The 20803-nt window shown below is 44.3% G+C and overlaps 1 protein-coding gene across 1 annotated transcript; it reads left to right on the top strand.

Moving 5' to 3' along the window:
• The first annotated feature begins 93 nt into the window (after positions 1 to 93).
• Positions 94 to 19996, top strand: NUDT21 (nudix hydrolase 21). Its single transcript, XM_075536208.1, has 7 exons — positions 94 to 357; positions 4801 to 5001; positions 6076 to 6139; positions 10929 to 11018; positions 17342 to 17417; positions 18730 to 18844; positions 19666 to 19996. The coding sequence occupies exons 1-7, from the start codon at positions 242 to 244 to the stop codon at positions 19685 to 19687; spliced, it is 684 nt and encodes a 227-aa protein (XP_075392323.1). The 5' UTR covers positions 94 to 241; the 3' UTR covers positions 19688 to 19996.
• The last annotated feature ends 807 nt before the right edge of the window (positions 19997 to 20803 follow it).

The raw sequence follows: 20803 nt of genomic DNA, 5'->3' as shown, positions 1-20803 counted from the left end.
AAGCTTCCTACGAACCCGCCAGCCCACCAGCGATTGGTCTGATAGATCTTGGTCACACCCATCTACTTCCTGCCGCCAGAGGGTCCCATGCACTTCCGGCGTGCGTTTGCCTCCTCTTGCGCTTTCATGTTAATGGCGGGCGGTGGCGGCCTCTGAGGGGACACAGAGAACCGCTACCCACACGGGGAGGATTTTTCCCCGCCTCCATCGCCGCTAGCCGCTAGGACTCGAGCTCGCCAGCATGTCTGTGGTGCCGCCCAATCGCTCGCAGACCGGTTGGCCTCGGGGCGTCAACCAGTTCGGCAACAAGTACATCCAGCAGACCAAGCCCCTCACGCTGGAGCGCACCATCAACCTGTAAGTGCGGCCCGCCGTCGCCCGCGGCCTTCGCACCCCGCACCCCGGAGCACTCCCGAAGCCACCCTTCCTCTTCCGGCGCGCCCCCCTGCCGGATCCCGGCTCCCCTTCGCGAGTGCGCTCTTTTCCGGGCCCCCTACCCGTCCTCCGATTTCGCGCGGTCAGCCCTCCCACAGAGGACTCCCCCATCCATCCATCCACCCACCCACCCACCCCCGTATTCAGTCTCATCTGCTGCTGTTTTTGAGTAGAATCAACAAACGTAAACGGAGTTTGCTTTGAACGCATCCTTTTCCCGCCTTCTTGTGGAGGTCGCTAGGTTAAAAATCTAGTCAATGTTTATGCTTTCCCGTAAGCTGGGGATTTTTAAATTTGATATTCGATATTTCATTTTATGCCAGTGGCCCGCCGTAGAGTGTTTGTTGTTGTTGCAGTGTTCCTGTTTCTCCAGCAATAAGCTTTCATGATCTAACGGCAATGCATCCGTCTAGTTTTTGCTTTTTAACTGCTATCGTATTTCCGCTATACGTAGGCCACATTTCGTTCCTCTCTTTTTGGCTCTCTTTCCTTCCTGTCCATTCACTATCTTTTTTGACGCCGCGACAGCATCCAGGCACCCAGTAGGTTTTAGGGTGCTGTGATGGTTGGCGTTTCAGGCTGTGGAGACGCAGGTAGTTAGTTCATTGTGGACTCATTGTATTTTCGACACACCTTTATGATTGAGCACGAAATAGTATTGCATTTCAAGGTCGCTCTCATACACAGTCTTGCTGTGGCAGGTAACTTGCATTTGTCGTGTGTTTTACGAAAGAAATTGGCCTGTCAGCCTTTTCTCTTTTTTTAATCATTTCTGAGTTTGTGATGCTGATGGTCTTTAAGGATAGGCACCGGTTTCTATTGGTCAGGTTTTCGCCGTGCAAGGATTTCCTGATAGTTTGGGGTACCACACTTTAGGTATTCTCAGATAAATTGGCTTGGAAATTAAGGTAATAAAAATGCTGGGCACATACAATTGAGCATTACTTGATAGTTACTACTGGTACCTCGATAGGTAGTATTCCATCAACATTCATTTTAGTTTCAAAAGAGTTCCATGTAATGGAAAGGTAAATGTTTTCCTTTAAAGCAGACCCTTTGGATTAGTGTGTGGTGATCAGAACTAAGACCCGGTTCTTTTCTTTTCATTTCCCTTACTGTCTGAATCAGTGATGCAAAGCTTGACAATTTTAACTAGATGAAATAGCTGTGTTTTCAGTAACATGTTTTACGTTGTTGCTACATTAGGGTTATGAGCTGATAGATTTAAGGTGCTGTTCCTTTTCCATGTAAACACAGGGTTCAGAAGCAATCACTGCCTTGCACTCAGTTCATATGAATAGATGGTGGTCTATTAAATTGCAAAGGAGTCTTTCTTCCAACCCCCAATTGTTTTCTTTTAAGGAAGTGTTGCATGAATGCTTACTTTGTTTCAGGCCCTGTGTCTGGTGCTGGGTCTGTGTGGTGAGGAAGTAAAATGTGGGCTGTGCTTTAAGGGCAGAGGATGATGGGCCTAATATGTTATGTGTGTGACTGACGTGATGCTGATTTCAGTTAGAACCTCGCATGCTTCATCTTGATGTCATCTTGCTTGATGTGAGAACTGACTGGAGATGTTCTGGCGAGCCCTAATTCTTGTGATACCAGGTGGTGACAATGCAATGTTAATATATATTTAAAACATTAAAAAAATTTTGCTTTGCACACAGGGATGGCTGTACCAACAATGCCAGATGCAACATTGGGTCAAGAAGTTCTGTATGTACCTAATCCTCACTCACCGACATAGGTCGGTTGCAGGGTTTCTTCTCCAGCACCAGAGTTCTAACTTTCACATGCATATGGGACGATGGGAAATACCCTGGCTTGGGTCAGCTGTTCTTTAGTGCTTAAAGTACATCCTTGCTTTTCAGTAGTTCTCTATAAATAAAGTGCAGCAGATCGACCTGACGCAACCTGTCATCTGGTCTCTTGAGTGCTGCTTCTATGAGCAGTGATTGTGGATTCAGGCAAGACAAAGTCCTGGACAACTTCCAGTTTCCCATTTACGATGAGTTGTAATTCATCTTGAAGGCTGCAATCCTTTATCAGCAAGTGCTTCAAGTCCTCACTTTGAGCTAGTAAGGGTGTGTTATCTGCATGTAGCAGTTGTTAACAAGCCTTCCTCCAATCCTGATGCCACATTCTTCTTCATCTAAGCCAGCTTCACTGATGATTTGCTCAGCATACAGACTGAACAAGTGTGCTGAGAAGGTGTAACTGATGCACACTTTTCCTGAGTTTAAACTGTGCAGTTTGCGCTGGTTCTGTTCGCACAACTGCCTCCTGATCGATGTACAGGTTCTGAATGAACACAGGGAAGTGGTCAGGAATTCCCCTGCTCAAGGTTACCTATAGTTTATAATGGCCCACACAGTTGAGTGCCTTTGCATAGTTTGTAAATCATAAGTAAACATGATTCTGGTAGTCTCTGCTTTGAACCAAGATCATCTGACATCAATGACATCTCTCGTATTCTTTCCTATAGATTCACTTTTATTTGGACTTGATGCATCAGCGGTGGGTAAAAGATCTAACCAACACTATATTTGAGAGTTTACTTTAGCCTACTGTACTTTTAATATGATTGGCAACTGTCAAATTACATCATTACATTGACTGCCAAACCTTTGAGGATCATGGTCTACCCGAATTACCATTTGCTTTTCACATCACAGCCACCGTTAGCTCTCACCTGGCTAAGCATTGCTGCCAGGTGTAAGTTAGTACACTGCATTGTCAGAGCGTAGGGTTTTTGCCTGTTGTGGTAAATGTGAGATGTCAGGTAGTTGGCAAGTGAAGAGTAGGCGTAGTCTCTAAAGAACACAGAAAATACTCTTTAAAATTGGTATTAAAAGATGCTTCACTTAGACCAAGAATGTGCCTTCTACAAGTGTTTCTCCTCCTGCTCCCTTGGTTTGTTCCTCCCGCCTTGGTACCCTTGCTTTGTTCCCATTTCTAGGATAGCTGAGTAGGTTCTATAGACATTCTGCCTTCATGCCAGGGCTTTTGATGCTTTGGGATAGGTAGGCAAGTGTCCAGAACATTTTTCCTTGAAATTCTGTGCAATTGAAAGGTCCATAAAGGTAGGGTTTTAAACTAGGTCTAAGGGAAAGTTAGAGCTTTATTTGATGGGATGAAAACTGCCTTCACTGTTTATCTAGCCTAGTTTGGTTGCCAGGTAAAAGGGGTGGCAGTTGATGAGAATAGAAGGGAAGGCTGACCTGATGCAAGGGGCTTAAGTGGAGAGCAAATGCCTTGAGAATGATTGGGGCAGGGAATGTATGGATGTGCTTTATACAATTGATGTATGTATATGTATGGATTGTGATAAGAGTTGTATGAGTCCCTAATAAAATGTAAAAAAATAAAACAGGAGAAAAAAATGATTAGGGCAAAGACTGTACAGATGTGCTTTATACAATTGATGTATGTATATGTATGAACTGTGATAAGAATTGTATGAGCCCCAATAAATTGTTAAAAAAAAAAAAAGAAGGGAAGGCTAAGGCTACTGAATAGTGGCTTCTTACTAGGACTGGGTGGGATCTCAAACAGGTGATCTGCAGAGCACAGGTTGTGGTGTCAACAGCCTGTGAGGGGTGACCAGGAGAAATAGCAGCTAACAAGGGAGGTGATGATGGAAAGTGGTGCTTCTGTTTATAGAAGGAAGTTGACATTTAAAAAAATTCACAGCCTTCGGCCTATTTTGGCTCATATTGACTCTAGAGGACAGAGTACCACCTATAATTAAAAGCACTTCAAATTAGATTAGAGGAATTGAAGGATACACTAACCCGATATCAGCCAGATAACAGTATATTAGCCAGACCTAAAACCAGAGAATATTTGCCTCTCTTAGCATTTAAAGGCTTAAAGGCAAGCGTTCTTCTGTTTTATAGGTTTGGGGAGTTCCTAATAAGGAGTCTTGGTGGCCTGTTATGATATGTTTGGAGCTGCTAGCCATGAGGTCAGCGGTTTGAACCTCCCAGCAGGTCCTCGGGAGCAAGATGAAGCTGACTACTGTAGAGATGGGCAGTCTCAGACACCCACCGAGGCAGGTCTGCCCTGCCTTGCCCTGTGTGAGTCAGAATGGGCTTGATGGCAACACATTTGAGTTTGAGGCCTGGAAGTTCAAGTGAGGAGTAGCAGCAGGGTCTGACAGAAAGCTCTGGCCTCATGTTCCTGAGAGCTGGATTCACAGTTCTGCAGTCTTTGTGAAGTAGCTGTGTAACTCTGGACACGTCTTCTATCTCAGTACAGGATCTGCAGTGTGTGCGCTGAGCTCTCTCTGTGTGATTGGTGTCTGTTGTGGTAAGGCATTTTGATCTTTGGGTCTCATGGGTAGTATTTGTCTTTGGATCACAGGTATCCGCTTACCAATTACACTTTCGGTACAAAGGAGCCCCTCTATGAGAAGGACAGCTCTGTGGCTGCCCGATTTCAACGCATGAGGGAGGAATTCGATAAAATTGGAATGAGAAGAACTGTGGAAGGAGTTCTGATTGTGCACGAACACCGGCTACCCCATGTGCTATTGCTGCAGCTTGGAACAACTTTCTTCAAATTGTAAGTGTTGGAAATTCATGGCATGACAATTTTTATGTGCCATATGTACTTGAGTATAAGCCGACCCGAATATCAGCCGAGGCACAAAAACTGCATTAAGAATGTGCTGAAAAAACTTCAGTATACTTATACACAAGTATATACGGTAGTTTTATGTAGTTTCAACACAGCTTTAGCTCTTGGTCATTTGGTTTGCCAAACACCACTGTTAATAGAGTCTTTAGAAAGAAAATCACGAGTAGTTCTCTGGTGCAGGGCTCCTGTATGGATGGGATGGCCTCACTTGAGTGCTGCACGGCTGTGTTGCTGATACTAGTGATAGTTTGGTGGGCGCTCCGCACAATACATTCATCCAAGCTCAATTTCTAGGCTTCATGCAGCATTACCGAGCATGGAAGGGTACTGCTCTTTGTAGGATGAATAGGTAAGGCGGGCTTCCTGTTCTTTCAGTGACTTTCATTCCTAAAGGTAATCATTTACGTTGATTATTTCAACTCATAAATCTCTCAATTTATATTTAGATCACAGCCATTTGACCAAAGAGTACCTCAGATACTTAAGATTGAAGTTCTGGAAAAGTGTTTCATACGTCAGGGCTGAAGAATGGGGGCCGCTGCCTGTCTGGGCATTTCTAGACCCTGTCTTTCCCAGGTTACCTGTTGGGCTATGATCCACAATTCAAAACCACCAGCAGCTCCGTGGGAGAAAGACTGGCCTTTCTACTCCCGTAAAGAGTTACAGTCCCGAAACCTGCAAGGGGTCCCTCTGCGTAGCACTGACTAGACGGCAGTGAGTCCAGAGAAAAGAGACTTGGGTGGCCTGCTGGCTTGCAGTTAGGTTTTCTTTCCCGTCTAGTTTATGTTCTGGTGTATATTTTATTTAAAGTTTAGCTTTGCGTGCTGTAAATTTACATACATTCCATTTTCTAGCATATTTTAATTAGCTACAATACCTGTTTGGTTAGATTTCCGTATCCGGTGACATAAAGTGCATATTGAGTTTCTTGATAGAAATAACTAGCCTGTTTCCCTGCTGACCCCACAATTTAAGCTGAAATTCTTCCCTTTTCTGTAGACCTGGTGGTGAACTTAATCCAGGAGAAGATGAAGTTGAAGGACTAAAACGCTTAATGACAGAGGTATTTTTCTGTTTAACCACTTGGGCATTTTCCTTCTTGCCCATGTGATTACCATCCGTTTTATGAACAGTTGGTTTTCCATTCAACAGTTCATGGCCATCTTGTCCGTCAATGTCCCTGCAGTGTAGCAGCATTCCTCCCAGCTGAATGTTTAGTTTTCAATAATTGAAACTTCTGTGGTTAGTGAAGTACTTATTTTCTGCAAATTGAAGTGATAATTGGTTATTTCATGTATTCATTCATCCCTTCATTGAAATGTTTCAGCAATTATGGTGAATGGAAACCAGCACTTACTGAGTGCTTATTCTCTTAGGCACAGTGCTTGGCACTTCCTTCATGTTTCTGAATCCTTTAGTCCTTCTAGCACCTGAGGGAGTGGGCACTACTGATGCCGGTCTGCAGAAGTTAAGGCCCTTGGTGTCACACCGCTAGTGTGTTGTGGCGCGTGGGCAGCGTGGGCAGGCTCGGGCTAGAGTCAGCATCTAGAGAAAGATTCCTGCTCAGTGCTGTTTTCCTGTTTGCACATCTTTTATACTTTTCCCCAAATGCCCTACTCTGGGTTAGTCAATCTAAAGTTGGCTTGCAACGGCTTGGGACCAAATCAATAGATGTTGGAAGGTTTTGAGATGGCAGGTTGTTTTCATTATAAAATTTGAGAAAAAATAGTATGCCATTTTCTCTCTTTGATCACAAGCCTCATGCATACTCAGTACAAAAATCATTGGCAGTTTCTGAAAAGCAGAAGAAGCAACAACCCTAAACTATGCCTTACTGGTTGGTCTTTATGATATTTTAAAGATGTCCTATAGAATGAACCTACCTGCATATCTTTGCTTCTCAAACCACTAAAAAATTAGTAACACACACGCGCACAGTGAGACGATAGCAAGGCCATTTTATGGAAGCTATAAAGCAGATAGGCAAATGCTAACTGACTAAAGGATCCAAGTCTAGCTAGAAGACAGGTTGAAATCCACACTGCAGAACAGAGAGGCTGAGGAATTAGTGGTGTCAAGTTACCTGGGAAGTGAGGCATGCATGAACTTAGAGTGGTTTTGTCCAAAAGTCTTCATAGGAGGTGTTTGTATGTCGAGATTACCTTCCCTGCTCTCTGCAGTCAGGCAGAGGCTGGCAGGCGATGGCTTCGCTGTAGGGGCGTAATCAGAAACCCTTAAGCAAGGGCAGCGGTTCTCAACCTGTGGATCGCGACCCCTTTGGGGGTTGAATGACCTTTCACAGGGGTCGCCCGATTCCTAACAGTAGCAAAATGAGAGTGATGAAGTAGCAATGAAAATGATGCTATGGTTGGGGGCTGCCACCAGCTGAGGACCAGGATGAAAGGGTGGCGGCCTGAGGAAGAGTGAGAACCCCTGCTTGGGGCCTGGGGCGCTAAGTGAAGGCGTCCACCCCGAAGACGTGGAGCCCTGCATTTGTCCTAGCTAGCAGACCCGGACAGTGAAGACCGAAGAGGAAATGATCCGTCCAAGAAACAAAGACCCGCAGGTGCTGACTTTGGAGCCACCCCAAAGCAATAGCAATGCACCCTGGCTCCTGTGCACTGAGGTCACCGCGTGCATCTCTCTGCCTCGTCTTCCACCGTGAGCACAGAACCAGATAGCAGGCTTTTGGAGAGAGTATCTTACTAAACAAAGGACGGTGAATTATCTGTCAATTTAACTATTAAAATTAAAAAGGGAAAAGAGCTCTGTAGAAAGCAAGTTCAGCCATTAATCCAACGATGCTCAGCATTCCTGGACTGAGAGGAGCTGGGCCTATAAAAGAGTGCCGCTAAAGTAATGGAGAAAGACAGAAAGGTAAACAAAGTATCTGTCCAGCACAAGCAGAGAGATCAGTGATTGTCCGTGGTTGCCAGGACTTGAAGGGGAGAATGGAGTGGCCTTCCTGCTGAAGGGACACTGAGTTTCTCTTCGGGGTGATGCTAAACTTGTGGAAATGCGTAGTGATGATGCTAATACAGCATGGTAAATGTAATTAATGTTGCCATATAATTAAAAATGGTTAAAAAGGCCATTTTTTGTTTATTTTTAAAATCATTATTGGGACTTGTGCAACTCTTACCACAATCCATCGCATCCATCCATTGTGTCAAGCACATTTGTTGCCATCACCATTCTCTATAAACATTTTCTTTCTATTTGAGCCCTTGGTATCAGCTCCTCATTTTCCCCCTCCCTTCCCCACTCTCTCTCCCTCTAGAACCCTTGGTAATTTATAAATTATTATCATTTTGTTGTGTTTTACACTGTCTGATGTCTCCTTTTCTGTGTCCCACTTTTCTGTTGTCCGTCCCCCAGGGAGGCGGTTATATATAGGTCCTTGTGATTGGTCCCCCCTTTCTCCTCCCACCTTCCCCCTACCCTCCTGGTGTTGCTATTCTCATTAGTGGTCGTGAGGAGTTTATCTGTCCTGGATTCCCTGTGTTTCCAGCTCTTATTTGTACCTGTGTACATTCTCTGCTCTAGCCAAATTTGTAAGGTGGAATTGGGGTTATGATAGAGGAGGGGAGGAAGCATTAAAAAACTAGAGGAAAGTTGTATGTTTCATCTGTGCTACACTGCACCCTGCCTGGCTCAACTCCTCCACACGACCCATCGGAAGGCCAAAGTTTTGTTGTGTATATCTTACTGTATAAAATTTAAAAATACGAAAGGTTAGAACTGCCCTCACATCTAATGGTGTCGCAGTGAGATAATCTGTCAACTTGTGAAGGGGTGTAGTCTAGCCTGTCAATCAGGTCGCAGCTTGATGCCCTCATTTGGAGGTGCAAAGGAGATAAATAGCTCACGGGGTGGGGCCAGAGACATTCCCTCTACCTCACATTCCTGTTGACAAGTCACATGGAGCTTGGCTGCCCAAGCCTTGGAGTTGGAGGAGCCACCTGAAGACCCACGCCAGCTCAGATGTTTCCACTGCCACTGGATCCACAAGACTTTCCATTCACTGACCTGTGAACTTCCTGCACTCAATGTTCTTGTATGTGTTGTGTGAGTCTGAAGAGGACTTCACAGACTGGTATCAGACAATAAGGGCTAATAACGGATTTGTGGACTTGATCTGTACTGGGCTGGGATGCTTTCTTAATCTATAATAACTCTTATATAAAGCTTTTGTACAAATAAAAAAAATGAAGATATTCAAAGAAAAAAATAGACTCGGGTAGTAAGACAGTGTTAGGTGCAACCCACCCCACCCCTGGCAGGGGATGAACAACAGAAATGTGGGTGAGGGGACACAGTGATTGATAGTGTATGAGATGAAAATAATAATACTTTATCATTTATCAAGGGGTCACAAGGTTGGGAGGGCAGGAAGAAAGAGGAGCTGATACCAAGGGCTCAAGTAGAAAAGAAAATATTTTGATAATGGTGGCAACATATAGACAAATGTCTTGATATAATTGATGTATAGGTTGTTCTAAGCTGTAAGAGCTCCCAATAGCATGGTATATAAAAAAGTTTTTTAAGTGTTGGGAATAAAATGCAGTAGAAGAGTTAAAGTTTGACTTGAAGTCTTATCAGAAAGTACAATAAAAATACTCAATGATGGAACAGAGTTGAGAAAAGATAAAATTAGTGGCTCACTCAAGGATCAATATAAACTACAGATAAAGAGAATAGAAAGAAAAGGAAGAATTTGATTCAATAAAATATTCGAACCTTGAAGGATGTGTTTTCCGATAAAAAAGACAGTGAGTGTGACAAGATGTCTTTCTGAAATTTGAGACGAGTAAGGATCCCCAAATCCCCCAAAGATGGGGGTTGGAGGGTACATTTGAGAATTTTCCATTCAATCAAACTGCAAATCAAATGAGTGGGTAGAATTGTTCTTTTCAGACGTGCAGAATTTCCACACACACAAAAATGTTATCCGGTGCATTTTCTCAAGAAGCTATAGAGTGTTTGCCACGAACATGAGCAAACCTAAGCTACAGGATTCAGGAGAGACAGGGAGTCCCCAGCTGCTGGGCAGGGCTCGAGAGCCCCTGGAGGAGGTTGGGGCAGGGTGATAGGAAGATGTCTCTTGGGGAAAGTAACTAATTCATTATTTCATGTCTGAATTAGGATAACTGGTGTTTGAATTGAAACTTTCCGTGGAGAATGAATTAGTGCTAGCAAGGGAAATGAAACCATTATTAATTATAAAGAAAATAAATAGTTGTATGTCGAAGGACATGTAGTTAAAATTTAATTGTGACTGATTTGCTTAGTCATACTGATTTCAGTGCAGAATTTTGACAAATACTGATCATGAGAGTGGTGGGAGATGAAATATGAAGGAGGGGCGTGGCTTTAAGATCTAAGTTTTCACAAATAGAGGGCTCTGGGGGTTTTGCTTTTGAAAACAGCGTAGTCACAAGAGGATGTTTTACAAAGAGTAGCTTTCTAGTGGAGACACTGCCTCTGATTTCAAGTCCCGGGCTGCCTTCGTTCCTGGGTGGGACAGAGGGCTGACGACCGCAGACCTCCTCCCAGAGGTGTCTCGGAAGAAAGGCCTGGGCATCTGCTTCAGAAACACCAGCCTGCAACCCCCGGGGACACAGTTCTATGACAGAGGGGGACCTTGTCTAGTTTAAATGATGTCTTCTGAACTGATAAGTGTAGAGTGACACATAGTAATCAACAAGAACTTCTAGAGAAGAAACCTGTACCGAAGGCTGATTATCCATATGTCGATTAGACGTGTTGCCGGGAGAATTCTCTTCCCTAAAGGCGAGTAGTCACGAGAGGTGTCGTTAGCTGCTAACTGGAGCCTCGTTTCTTGGTGACAGATCCTAGGTCGTCAAGACGGGGTCCTGCAAGACTGGGTCATTGATGACTGCATTGGGAACTGGTGGAGACCGAATTTTGAGCCTCCTCAGGTAAGTACTTTAACCCCACCCCCTGCACTTAAGAAATAAAAGCAGAGTTTGACTTGATGTTTCCTTTTCTCTACTACAGATTAAACACTACAAAACCATTTTTTCATGGAAAATTTCAAATGTACACAAAAGAGAATTGTAAAGGAATGAGTGCTTAGCCAGTTAGCATCTTGTTTCCTCAGCCCCTAGCCCCCGTGCCCCTCTCCCCTGCCCTGTCTTTGGCTTAGTTTGAAGCAAAACCTAGGTACCATATCTCAATGAGCTGTTTCCGCGTGTCTCTCTAAAGGAGGATACATGATCTTCTCAGTACCCTGACTTGCTGTGACAGGTCCCGCGGGGCAAGTGTGTATTTTGCTTGCCTAGTGTTGCAGGTAGGGCAGGGCCGCGCAGTCCGTGGGTAGCCGTGGGCTAGGAGGAGATGTGCTGTGGGCTGGGGGAGAGCCGATTCTTCTTGTTCATCCTAGTTCTAGTGTTGACTGCCCGAGAACAGCCGTGAATTTTAGCTTTAAGAAAACAGTTTCTTGGGCAGAGAGTGAAGTTCCAAAGAGTGATGGAATAGTTATTTTACAGGGTCTTTGGTCTCTTGACCCTGCTTGATCCAATTGGAAAATGCTTGGTGATAACCCTCGAAGTTTTACAGGCTACTCTTTTTTGTTTGTTTGACGCTACTCCGAATGTCCTCATTCATCCTCCTTACCTGGTCCTGGGGACCCAAACTCAGTATAGACCCACTGCCCTCTAGTGGATTCCAACCCTTGTAGGACAGAGTGGCATTGCTCCATGGGCTTCCAAGGCTGTAACCCAGGCGTCCTCAAACTATGGCCCGCGGGCCACATGCGTCCCGCCGAGGACATTTATCCGGCCTGCTGGGTGTTTTTGTCCCGTTTGGGTTATACTCCAAAATAAGATATGTGCAGTGTGCATAGGAATTTGTTCATAGTTTTTTTTTTTTAACTACAGTCCGCCCTCCCGCGGGTCTGAGGGACAGTGAACTGGCCCCCTGTTTAAACAAGTTTGAGGAGCCCTGCCGTAAACTTTCATGGAAGCTGATGGCTCTGTGTTTCTTTCATGGAGCAGCTAGTGAGTTTGAACTCCTGACCTGCAGCCCAGGGTGAAACCCACTACATCCTCAGTGTGCCAAATTCGGATCGGAGTCTTAATTCACTTGAGCATCCACTCCCCTCTGCCCCCCAGTGTGAATTCCAAAGGTCGTAACTGTTGATTGGGAATAGAAAGCTCCATCTTTCCCTTGCAGTGGCGGGTAGTTTCAGACTGCCGACCATGTAACTCGACTTGTCACTACTGCCCCACCACGGTTCCTTAGAACATGAAATCTCTGTGCTTACGTGGTTTTCATAAAGTAATTCGTGGCTGGTTTTTGTGTGTGGATGATAGCCTGGCCCTTGTTCCCAGCCTGCCTTCGTCTAGCAGCTCTGCCGAAACCTGCCCACCGTGAGGGCGCCCTGCTGGAACGGGGACTGCTGATGCCAGTTTGCAGTCTCATAGCCACCACACAGACGGCGAATGGACACACGCGTGGGCATGCCAAAGCAGGGCGATGAAGCCAGGGAGACGGAGGAACCACGGATACGTTTGCTCTGTGGTGGTGGCAAAGACTGGACTGTATCTCTGTCTGAGCCGCCAGAAGAATGACCAAATCCCTTTTGGAGAAAGAACGGCTGCATGTTCTTGGGAAGCAAGGCTGCTGAGACATGTCTTGTTTCCTTTGGACACATCATCCGGAAAGACCAGTCACTAGAAAAGGACCTCATCCGGTCCGTGAAGCCAGGCCTGCCTGCCATGAGATGGATCGACACAGCAGCTGCAACAGTGGATTCATTTGTGAAGCTGCAACGATTGAGAAGATAACTCGGGACCCCCCAGGCCTCAGTTCCCCGTGAGTTGGGAGCCTGTGTGATGGCCTCTCCTAACCACTGCGAATTGGTGAGGGGTCTGAGGAACGGCAGAGCCAGGACGAGAAGGAAGGCCCGTGTGGACTCCAGAGGGAACTTGGGTGACACCACTCACTCTGGCCCGGTGGTCGTGTGGAAACTTGCGTTGTATGTGTGCCGTAGGTCTTCTGGCCGGTGCCGCTCAAGCTGCTGCTTAATTAGCCACTGCCTAAACCTTCGTCTGTTGATACCAAACGCCTCGTCGTCTTGGTTTGTAGAGGCCCTCCAAAGCCTAGGACAGTCACCTCAGTTCATTGTGCCCGGAGGCTGGCCGTGGTTGGTAATTGTTTGAACGGAATATTGGTTGAGTATTGTCTTCATTGTCTCATGCGTCTCTAAAAGAAATATCCTAGTAAATATCCTTTATTAAACAAACTCATTTTCTCAAGTTTTAAAACTGAAAAACCAATCTATTGCCCTTGAGGCATTCTGACTCAGAGTGACCTGAGATGTAGTCAGTTAATATGGCCCCTGATAGCCGTAATTCTTTATGTGATATATGAGGGGTTAGCCCCTCCCAAAGGAATTTTCTCCCAAAGCTATGTAGTTAAATTTATATTTCTTTACAAAACAACTTTTTTACCTTCAAATTACTCTCCATTGCATTCAATACATTTGTCCAATCTGTGATTCCATTCTTGGAAACATTGTTCAAACTCATTTGTTTGAATGGCTGACAGCACCTCCCTTGTGGGTTTTTTTTTTTCCTTCACCTCTTCTAAGTCGTCAAATCATTGCCCTTTTATGTACTTCTGCATTCGCAGAAACAAAAAGAAGTCACATGGAGTGAGGTCAAGTGACTAAAGTATATGGGGCAAGGGGAGCATGCTGATTTTCGCCAAAAATTGGCGCCCTGAGATGGCTGTGTGAGCAGGTGCTTTGTGGTGGCAAAACCAGTCCCCCGTCTGCCACACATCAGGCCTTTCTGTTGCACTCTGTTAATGGAATCTTTTCAGAGCCTCTAAATAACTTGATTCACAGTCTGACCTGGTGGAATGAACTCCCAATGCACCATCCCTCTCACATCTCATCTGTTTTTTCATAGTCTACCCCCTATGCCTATGGCTATATAAAATGAGTTGTGGAGGGAGTTCTGTGCTAAGCCAATGGGCAAGTTGGGATGTATTCTGAATCTCCACCTTACCAGAAAGTGTGAACCAAGCCACCTTTTGCCTCCTTGGGAATGTAGTCTGCTGAAAGACAAAACCCACATGTCTATCAGTGCGTCCTCTGAAGCAGAGAGAAACCCTAGGACCACCAAAGAGGAAGAGCCTCAAGTGGAACATGTCTGATAACTCTGTGAACTGGCAGAGACCAGGAACGGGCACCAGAGACTGGCTCAGGGACCAAGCTGTAGGCCATCGGAGCAGAGCTTAGACTATGAGCCTGTGAGTCAGAGCCTTGGCCCATTGAGGCAGAGGCCCCATGACCCTGTAGCTGAGAGAGACTTAGCTGCTGATTAAGGAGAAAAGTACTGCTTTGGACCAATGACGATATCCTTAATATTTTTTAATCCTTGTAACCTCCTTAAAAAACCCCATAATCTTGAGTACTGTCTGGGAGTTCTGTGTGGTCGTTGCAATGGATTATCAAACCCAGCAGAGAAGTCGAATGCTGTGGAAGGTCCCTTTGTTGTCCGAAGAAGGGAAGGGAGGAGGGTGGAGGCAGTCTGGAGACTAGGACTAATGAGTTGGATCCTCCTCCCTTGTGTAGCAGGGGGGATAGATGGCGTCCTGGACAGCACTCATAGACCCTACCTGGGACTTCTGAGGCTGACAGTTTTTACGGGAGCAGGCAGCCTCTTTTTCTCCCATGGAGTAGCTGGTGGGTTTGAACCACCGACCTTGTGGTTAGCCGTCCAATGCTTACCTGACCACTACCAGGTCTTCCCTGTTTAGAGGACTAGAAATCTGAATTCTAGGTGCTAACTCCAGAGGAAGGCGTTTCCTCAGCTCTCGAAGAATGTCGTTGTCTTACCTGCTTTGCTTCCTGGCTCCTCGGGACACCCTGTGTCTGGCCATCTATCGTATCCCGTCGTTGCTCATCTCTAGAGAGTTTGGATCAAGACATACCCTCCACCAGTGTTTCTCACAGTAGGCAAGAACCCCCGCTCTGCGTGGGGGGTTGGAACAATCCCAGGGGCTGCGGAAGGAGATGCCTACCCTGTTCTTCAGTTAGGGGCTAGGGTTCTAAAGGTTTTAATTCCTGGGGCAGAAGAGGTTGCAGAGTAATTTTATTTTTCCTGAAAAGTGACTGGTAGGCTAAATATGTTGGGGAACAACATCCTGTCTCATGAACATAACAGAATCCCTTCTCAAGTTAGATTATAACCCTACACGTAGAGGCTAGGATTGATGGCACAATGTTGAGGGCCGTCATTTGATCCGTAATACGTGCCAATGGGTGAGCATAGTGGAAATGAACAGGGCTTTTATCTCCTGTCGGAGTTAACTGGCTATCAACTCCGTATCCTTGTTCTCTTGAGAAAGATATGTAGTCTCTTGGGCAGTTAATGTAAAATGGATTAATTGAAAGAATAAAGCATTTAATACAGTCACCGTCCCTTATAAATTGACTAGAGTAAGTCAAGAAGTATTGGTAGAAATTATAGAACCTTTTATTAAACAAAGTGCAAATTGTGAAGCTATTGTTTCCCGACAAATTCTCTGTCTAGATCTATACACTTCCGAAAGCAGCTTCTATCACTAACCCTTCCCTGAGGAATCCTGCACTTGTGCTCTTCAATTTGTGCCTGGGAAAATGTCAATTTGACGTTCCTTTTAAATGTTCTTGGAGTCTGCGGAACAAAAAAGATGGATGGGGCAAGAGTCGGGATGTAGGGAGGGTGGGGTAAGGTTTCCCAGTGAAATTCCTGTGGGACAGCCTTGATACCCTGGAATGAATGGGCACATTGTCACGATGGGGCAAAAATTCTTGACATTTTTCTCACGATGCAGTTTTCCATTTTCCTACAACTTATTCATAGTAAGCCCTATGACTAATCTGTGTTCTTCAAGAAAATCTATTACCCCTTTGGGACCCCAAAAAACAGTCACTATGGCCTTTTGAGCTGACCTCTGTGCCTTGAATTTAATTGGCTCAGTAGGTCCCCAGTGTTGGAAGCCAGTGTTTTGATCGGACCTTATTTCTCAAGGACCCCTAATGAGACAAAGACAAGTTTGTTACTGAGAGAGCTTGTCTTCAGCCATCCACCAGTCTCCGAGAGACTGGGAGTTCACAGGCGTATGAACTGCAACCTGGTGACTTCTGATGCCTGGCTTGTGGACTTGGAAGCCATTGTAAAAGCTTTGCTTTCCAGCTTCCTCCAGTGTAAGGTCATTTGATCCCCTTGCCCTCAAGTACAAGGCTAACAAAAGTCAAAGTAGATTTTTCTGAATGTTTTGTGCAAAAACATAGATTCTCATTCAGAGGAACAAGAAGAACACTGATTTAGACATTTTTCTCTATATTGAAAAATGTTTTTCTCAGCCAACATCCCTTTCATGTCTCAAAAAATTCATGTCCTGTGCCGTGTTGTTACCCCGCCACTCCCCGCCCCAGCAGTCAGCCCTGCCCAGCTGGCAGAGACCCGTTTCCGTGGCTTATCTGGCGTCCTGATGCTGGCTCCTGGACTGGGATGTGTTGACATCTTGTCAAGTTACTTTCTTGGTTATGTTTAAACTTTTAATCTAGTAAAATTACTCACATCTGGATCCTAGATATTCTCCAACTAGGTGACTATTGAGGGGAAAAGACAACAAACAATTTTTGTTAAAATCACTGAGACCAGATTTTATTGTGTTGTTAAAAATTTCTTAAGCTGCAAATGCTGTGACTGCATATTTTTTGCCTCCAATGGTTTGGTACTTGTTATTTTATAGTAAGGCAGCTCCCAATTCATGTATGTGTCAGCTGTTGGGTCTCTAAAGGGGAGACTGGAAGGAAGTCTCCTCCCCCAGCCGTTTGCACTGTCTTGAAGTGTAAACATACTAAGAAAGAAAGAGCTATGGGCTGGCTACATGTCCAAATAATAGAGCAGCAGTTCTCAACCTGTGGGTCTCGACCCCTCTTGGGGGGTCAGACGACCCTTTCACAGGGGTTACCCGATTCATAACAGTAATAAAACTCCAGTTAAGAAGTAGCAGTGAAGATAATTTTATGGTTGGGGTCACCACAACATGAACTACATGAAAGGGTTGTGGCATTAGGAAGGTTGAGAAGCACTGTAATAGATTGTCGGGAGTCTGAGGACCTGTTTGCTCTCAGTGGCGATATCTGAGCGTAACCTCTGAGGTGGGGAAGGTGGGAGAGCCCGGGAGCTGTAAGGTGGTGGGTTTGAAAACTGCAGTTCATTCTCATTTGTTCTTTCAGTATCCATATATTCCTGCGCACATCACGAAGCCCAAGGAACACAAGAAGTTATTTCTGGTTCAACTTCAAGAGAAAGGTAAATTATTTCACTATTTTTAAGGTAACCTTTTAAAACTTCCTTAATTCCATGGATACCTCACTTGTGCTTCCTCCAAGTTCCTTGATGTTCATTGTAAAACTGACAGCCCACCCAAGCCTGTGGAGTCACCTATAGATAATTGAACTAATCCCAAATGCCAACTTACAGTCCCTTTATCTCCTGAAACTATTTGTCATCCAAAGCCTCTTCACTGTGGGTGGTAAATGACGGGCAGGCCTCCTTGTATCACGCCTCACAGACAGTACCTGTTTGACCCTGGGAGGTCTGGGGCCACCCTGCATCGCGCTGGTCTGTTGGTGCCTTTTTCTCCAACGCATGTGCTCGGTTCTTGCCGGATTTTGGTAATTCTCAAAGTATTTCAAATGTTCTCCCAAGGCTATCGCATACACACAAGACTGTAGCACAATAGAAACGTAACTTTTACATACAATAAGAAGCCACGGAAATGCACGTGGCTCACTCTGCTGCAGCACTCACTTCACTGGGGTGGTCTGGAACCGAACTTGCAGTCTCTGAGGTGTGGCTACGTTGAAAATGTTGGGAGACACTTGAATTGTTTTAAAGAAATGTTTAATACCATCTGGGCCTGCTGTCAGTTTTATTAAGCAATCGTTTCATTTCTTATAACAGTCTTGTAACGGAATCTAATGTAAATTCCAAACCTAAAGAGGGTGGGTGAGATGCTGGTGGTAGATCTCTGTGCCGAGGATTCGATACTTTCAAAGCTGTCACCCTGAACACTCACTGAAAGGCACAGACTGTCCTACCGAGAATGCCGTTTTCCATAAACATGTTTGTCTTGAAACAAATTTTTCTCAAATGTAAAATCACTATGATTCATATAGAGTGAAATGAAGGAGGAAACAGTGATTATTTGGGGAGAAAAATTATAGAAAATGGGAAATAAATATGGTTCTGGATTTTTTTTTTGGTTTTGGGTTTGTTTTTTATGTTTCCCTATTTTTTTTTACCTTTAAATCATTTTATTGGGGGCTCGTACAATTCTTTATCACAATCCGTACAAACATCCATTGTGTCAAGCACATTCGTACATTGCCATCATCATTCTCAAAACATTTGCTTTCTACTTGAGCCCTTAGTATCAGCTCACTTTTCCCCTCCCCGCCCCCATCCCTCATGAACCCTTGATAATTTATAAATTATTATTTTGTCATGTCTTACACTGTCTGACGTCTCCCTTCACCCACTTTCCTGTTGTCTGTTCCCCAGGGAGGGGGTTATATGTAGATCCTTATAATCGGTTCCTCCTTGGTTTTGTTTATTTTAGCCTTGTTTGCAGTCCCCAAAAATTACAAGCTGGTAGCTGCACCACTGTTTGAGTTGTATGACAACGCACCGGGATACGGACCCATCATTTCTAGTCTCCCTCAGCTCTTGAGCAGGTATGCGATGCTGACCGTTGTGGATTAGTCTTACAGACGCCGACGTTAGTTGTTTGGACACACTCAAGAAAGCGTAGCGTATGAATTTTGGTCTTTAAAGAAGCTTTATGTTATATTTTAATGACTGACAAAGGCCCTAGGGTAACTCCTCTAATCTAAATCTGATAGTGCTTGAAGATAAGTTTGATGTTTACCTCCAAAGAAGAAATGGTGCAATAAGATTGTATAGATGGGGTCTGGGGTGTAGGGGCACAGATTGTACATGCAAAAATGTGGAGAATCACCTGTAAAATGAGGACAAATCCTTCATAGAATATAAAGACCAAGTAAAATAACAGATAAGGTATTTTGATAGCCCACTAAATAGAAGTTTTAAAACAATAAGTAGTGATTTGGGCGTTCCAGGAAACTTGTTGGGTATAACAACAGGAAACTCAACAACAGGAAAGCTTGTTGAGTAGAACTCGGTCACTAGCAGACGTCGGTGGCTTTGGCGCACGCATGGGCTGAGTGGTGAAATAAAGGAGAGTGGAAGGAGTCATGCTGTTTATTTATTGCAGCTCTGACAATTGTAGGGACCTGTGCTGAGGGAGGAAAGTAGGCCAATATTTAAAAATTGCCTCTTCGCTTTAAGGATCTTTTTAAGGCTATAATCAAACTTACAGCCTTATTTCTTTTTTAAAACGATAAGTATTTTTGGTATTTAATGCATACGATGTGATAGAGAAAACGTGTTTTGTTTTAGAAAGACATTGTCTAAGGTAGAAGCTTGGTAAATAACATTGTTCTTAATTAGGAATGTTGTTGTTCTCTACATGCAGGTTCAACTTTATATACAACTGATTTCCTGCGCAGTGGAGAAGTCAAAGAAGCCGTCTCTGTGAGCACAGCGATCCGCAGTGTAGAAAAATAACCTTGGTAGACCAGCTTTTGGTTTTCTCCCTTCCTCAGTCCCTCAATTGCTCCCTATTTTCTATTGTTCGGGTAGTAAGGTTACTATGAATAACTAGATAGTGGTGTCAACACGTGATAATGCTTCATTTACTTTGAGTTCTACTTCAACTTTTTTTGTACAATATTAAACAAGTGGACTTCCTATTTGTATTTTTTTTAACAACTTTACATTAAACTTTAAAAATTTTTACAGGTAAAGATGGAATTTTATTTTTCCTTCCAGGATGGTGAATGTTAAGGACACTGGCAGATTTAGTCCATTTAAATGTATTGGACCCTTCCTCAGATACCATTCTTGGGGGCATGTACTGAAGGCAATTTCATAGGTTTGTATGATGAGGCACTTACCTTACTTTTAGGACCTAGTTTGCTTGATTGAGCCCACAGTACATCTTCGGTACTAAACTAATTCTCTCTCTCTCTCTGTATTGCCAACTGGTAACAAATTATGAGTCCAGATGTTGCCTCACAAGTAACAGACCTGTAGCATATAGGAAACTAGTACATAGGCCAGGTTGGCAAAGTCAGGGGAATCGATAAAGACTATTTAGAGCTTCCTTTCCTCACTTCTCACATAACTGGTATTTAATATATGTTTCAGTTGTCTTTGTTATGGTGAAAATAATGATCTGTGAATGGAGTTTCTAAAGTGGTCCTGTGAGATTTGGAACGCTTGGATATTTATTGGACATGACTTCAACTAACTTGATGTTTACAGCCATGGGTGAAAGTGTCTTTAGCGTGTGACACAGACCATTTCAGAAACCGCTTGGAGTCTAAATCAGCTGAGATCTAGGGACAGGAGAGGGGATAGATTTTTGCCAGCTTATGGGGAAAATACAAGGTTTAAAAACGTTTTAAAACTCTGCCAAATTAAGATTAAATTTGGGGAAATAAAAGAATTTTAGGGCAAAGGAGTTTGCTGGTTGTATCCTCCCGTAGGTAAAAGTATATTTTGGATGTCTTACCGGCCTGTTGACCGTAGGTGTAATATAAAACAAATCT

Source organism: Tenrec ecaudatus, chromosome 18 (genome assembly GCF_050624435.1).
Source record: "Tenrec ecaudatus isolate mTenEca1 chromosome 18, mTenEca1.hap1, whole genome shotgun sequence".
In the NCBI taxonomy this organism is placed as follows: Eukaryota; Metazoa; Chordata; class Mammalia; order Afrosoricida; family Tenrecidae; genus Tenrec; species Tenrec ecaudatus.
The sequence above is the reverse complement of the archived record's forward strand: the minus strand, read 5'-3'. Positions and strand labels throughout refer to the sequence as shown.

Excerpts from the sequence above, each read along its gene's own strand:
- NUDT21 (XM_075536208.1), top strand. The coding sequence starts at position 242 with ATGTCTGTGGTGCCGCCCAATCGCTCGCAGACCGGTTGGCCTCGGGGC. Across the intron at positions 5,002-6,075 it reads GGAACAACTTTCTTCAAATT|ACCTGGTGGTGAACTTAATC; the intron begins GTAAGTGTTGGA and ends CCTTTTCTGTAG. Across the intron at positions 18,845-19,665 it reads CTCCCTCAGCTCTTGAGCAG|GTTCAACTTTATATACAACT; the intron begins GTATGCGATGCT and ends CTCTACATGCAG.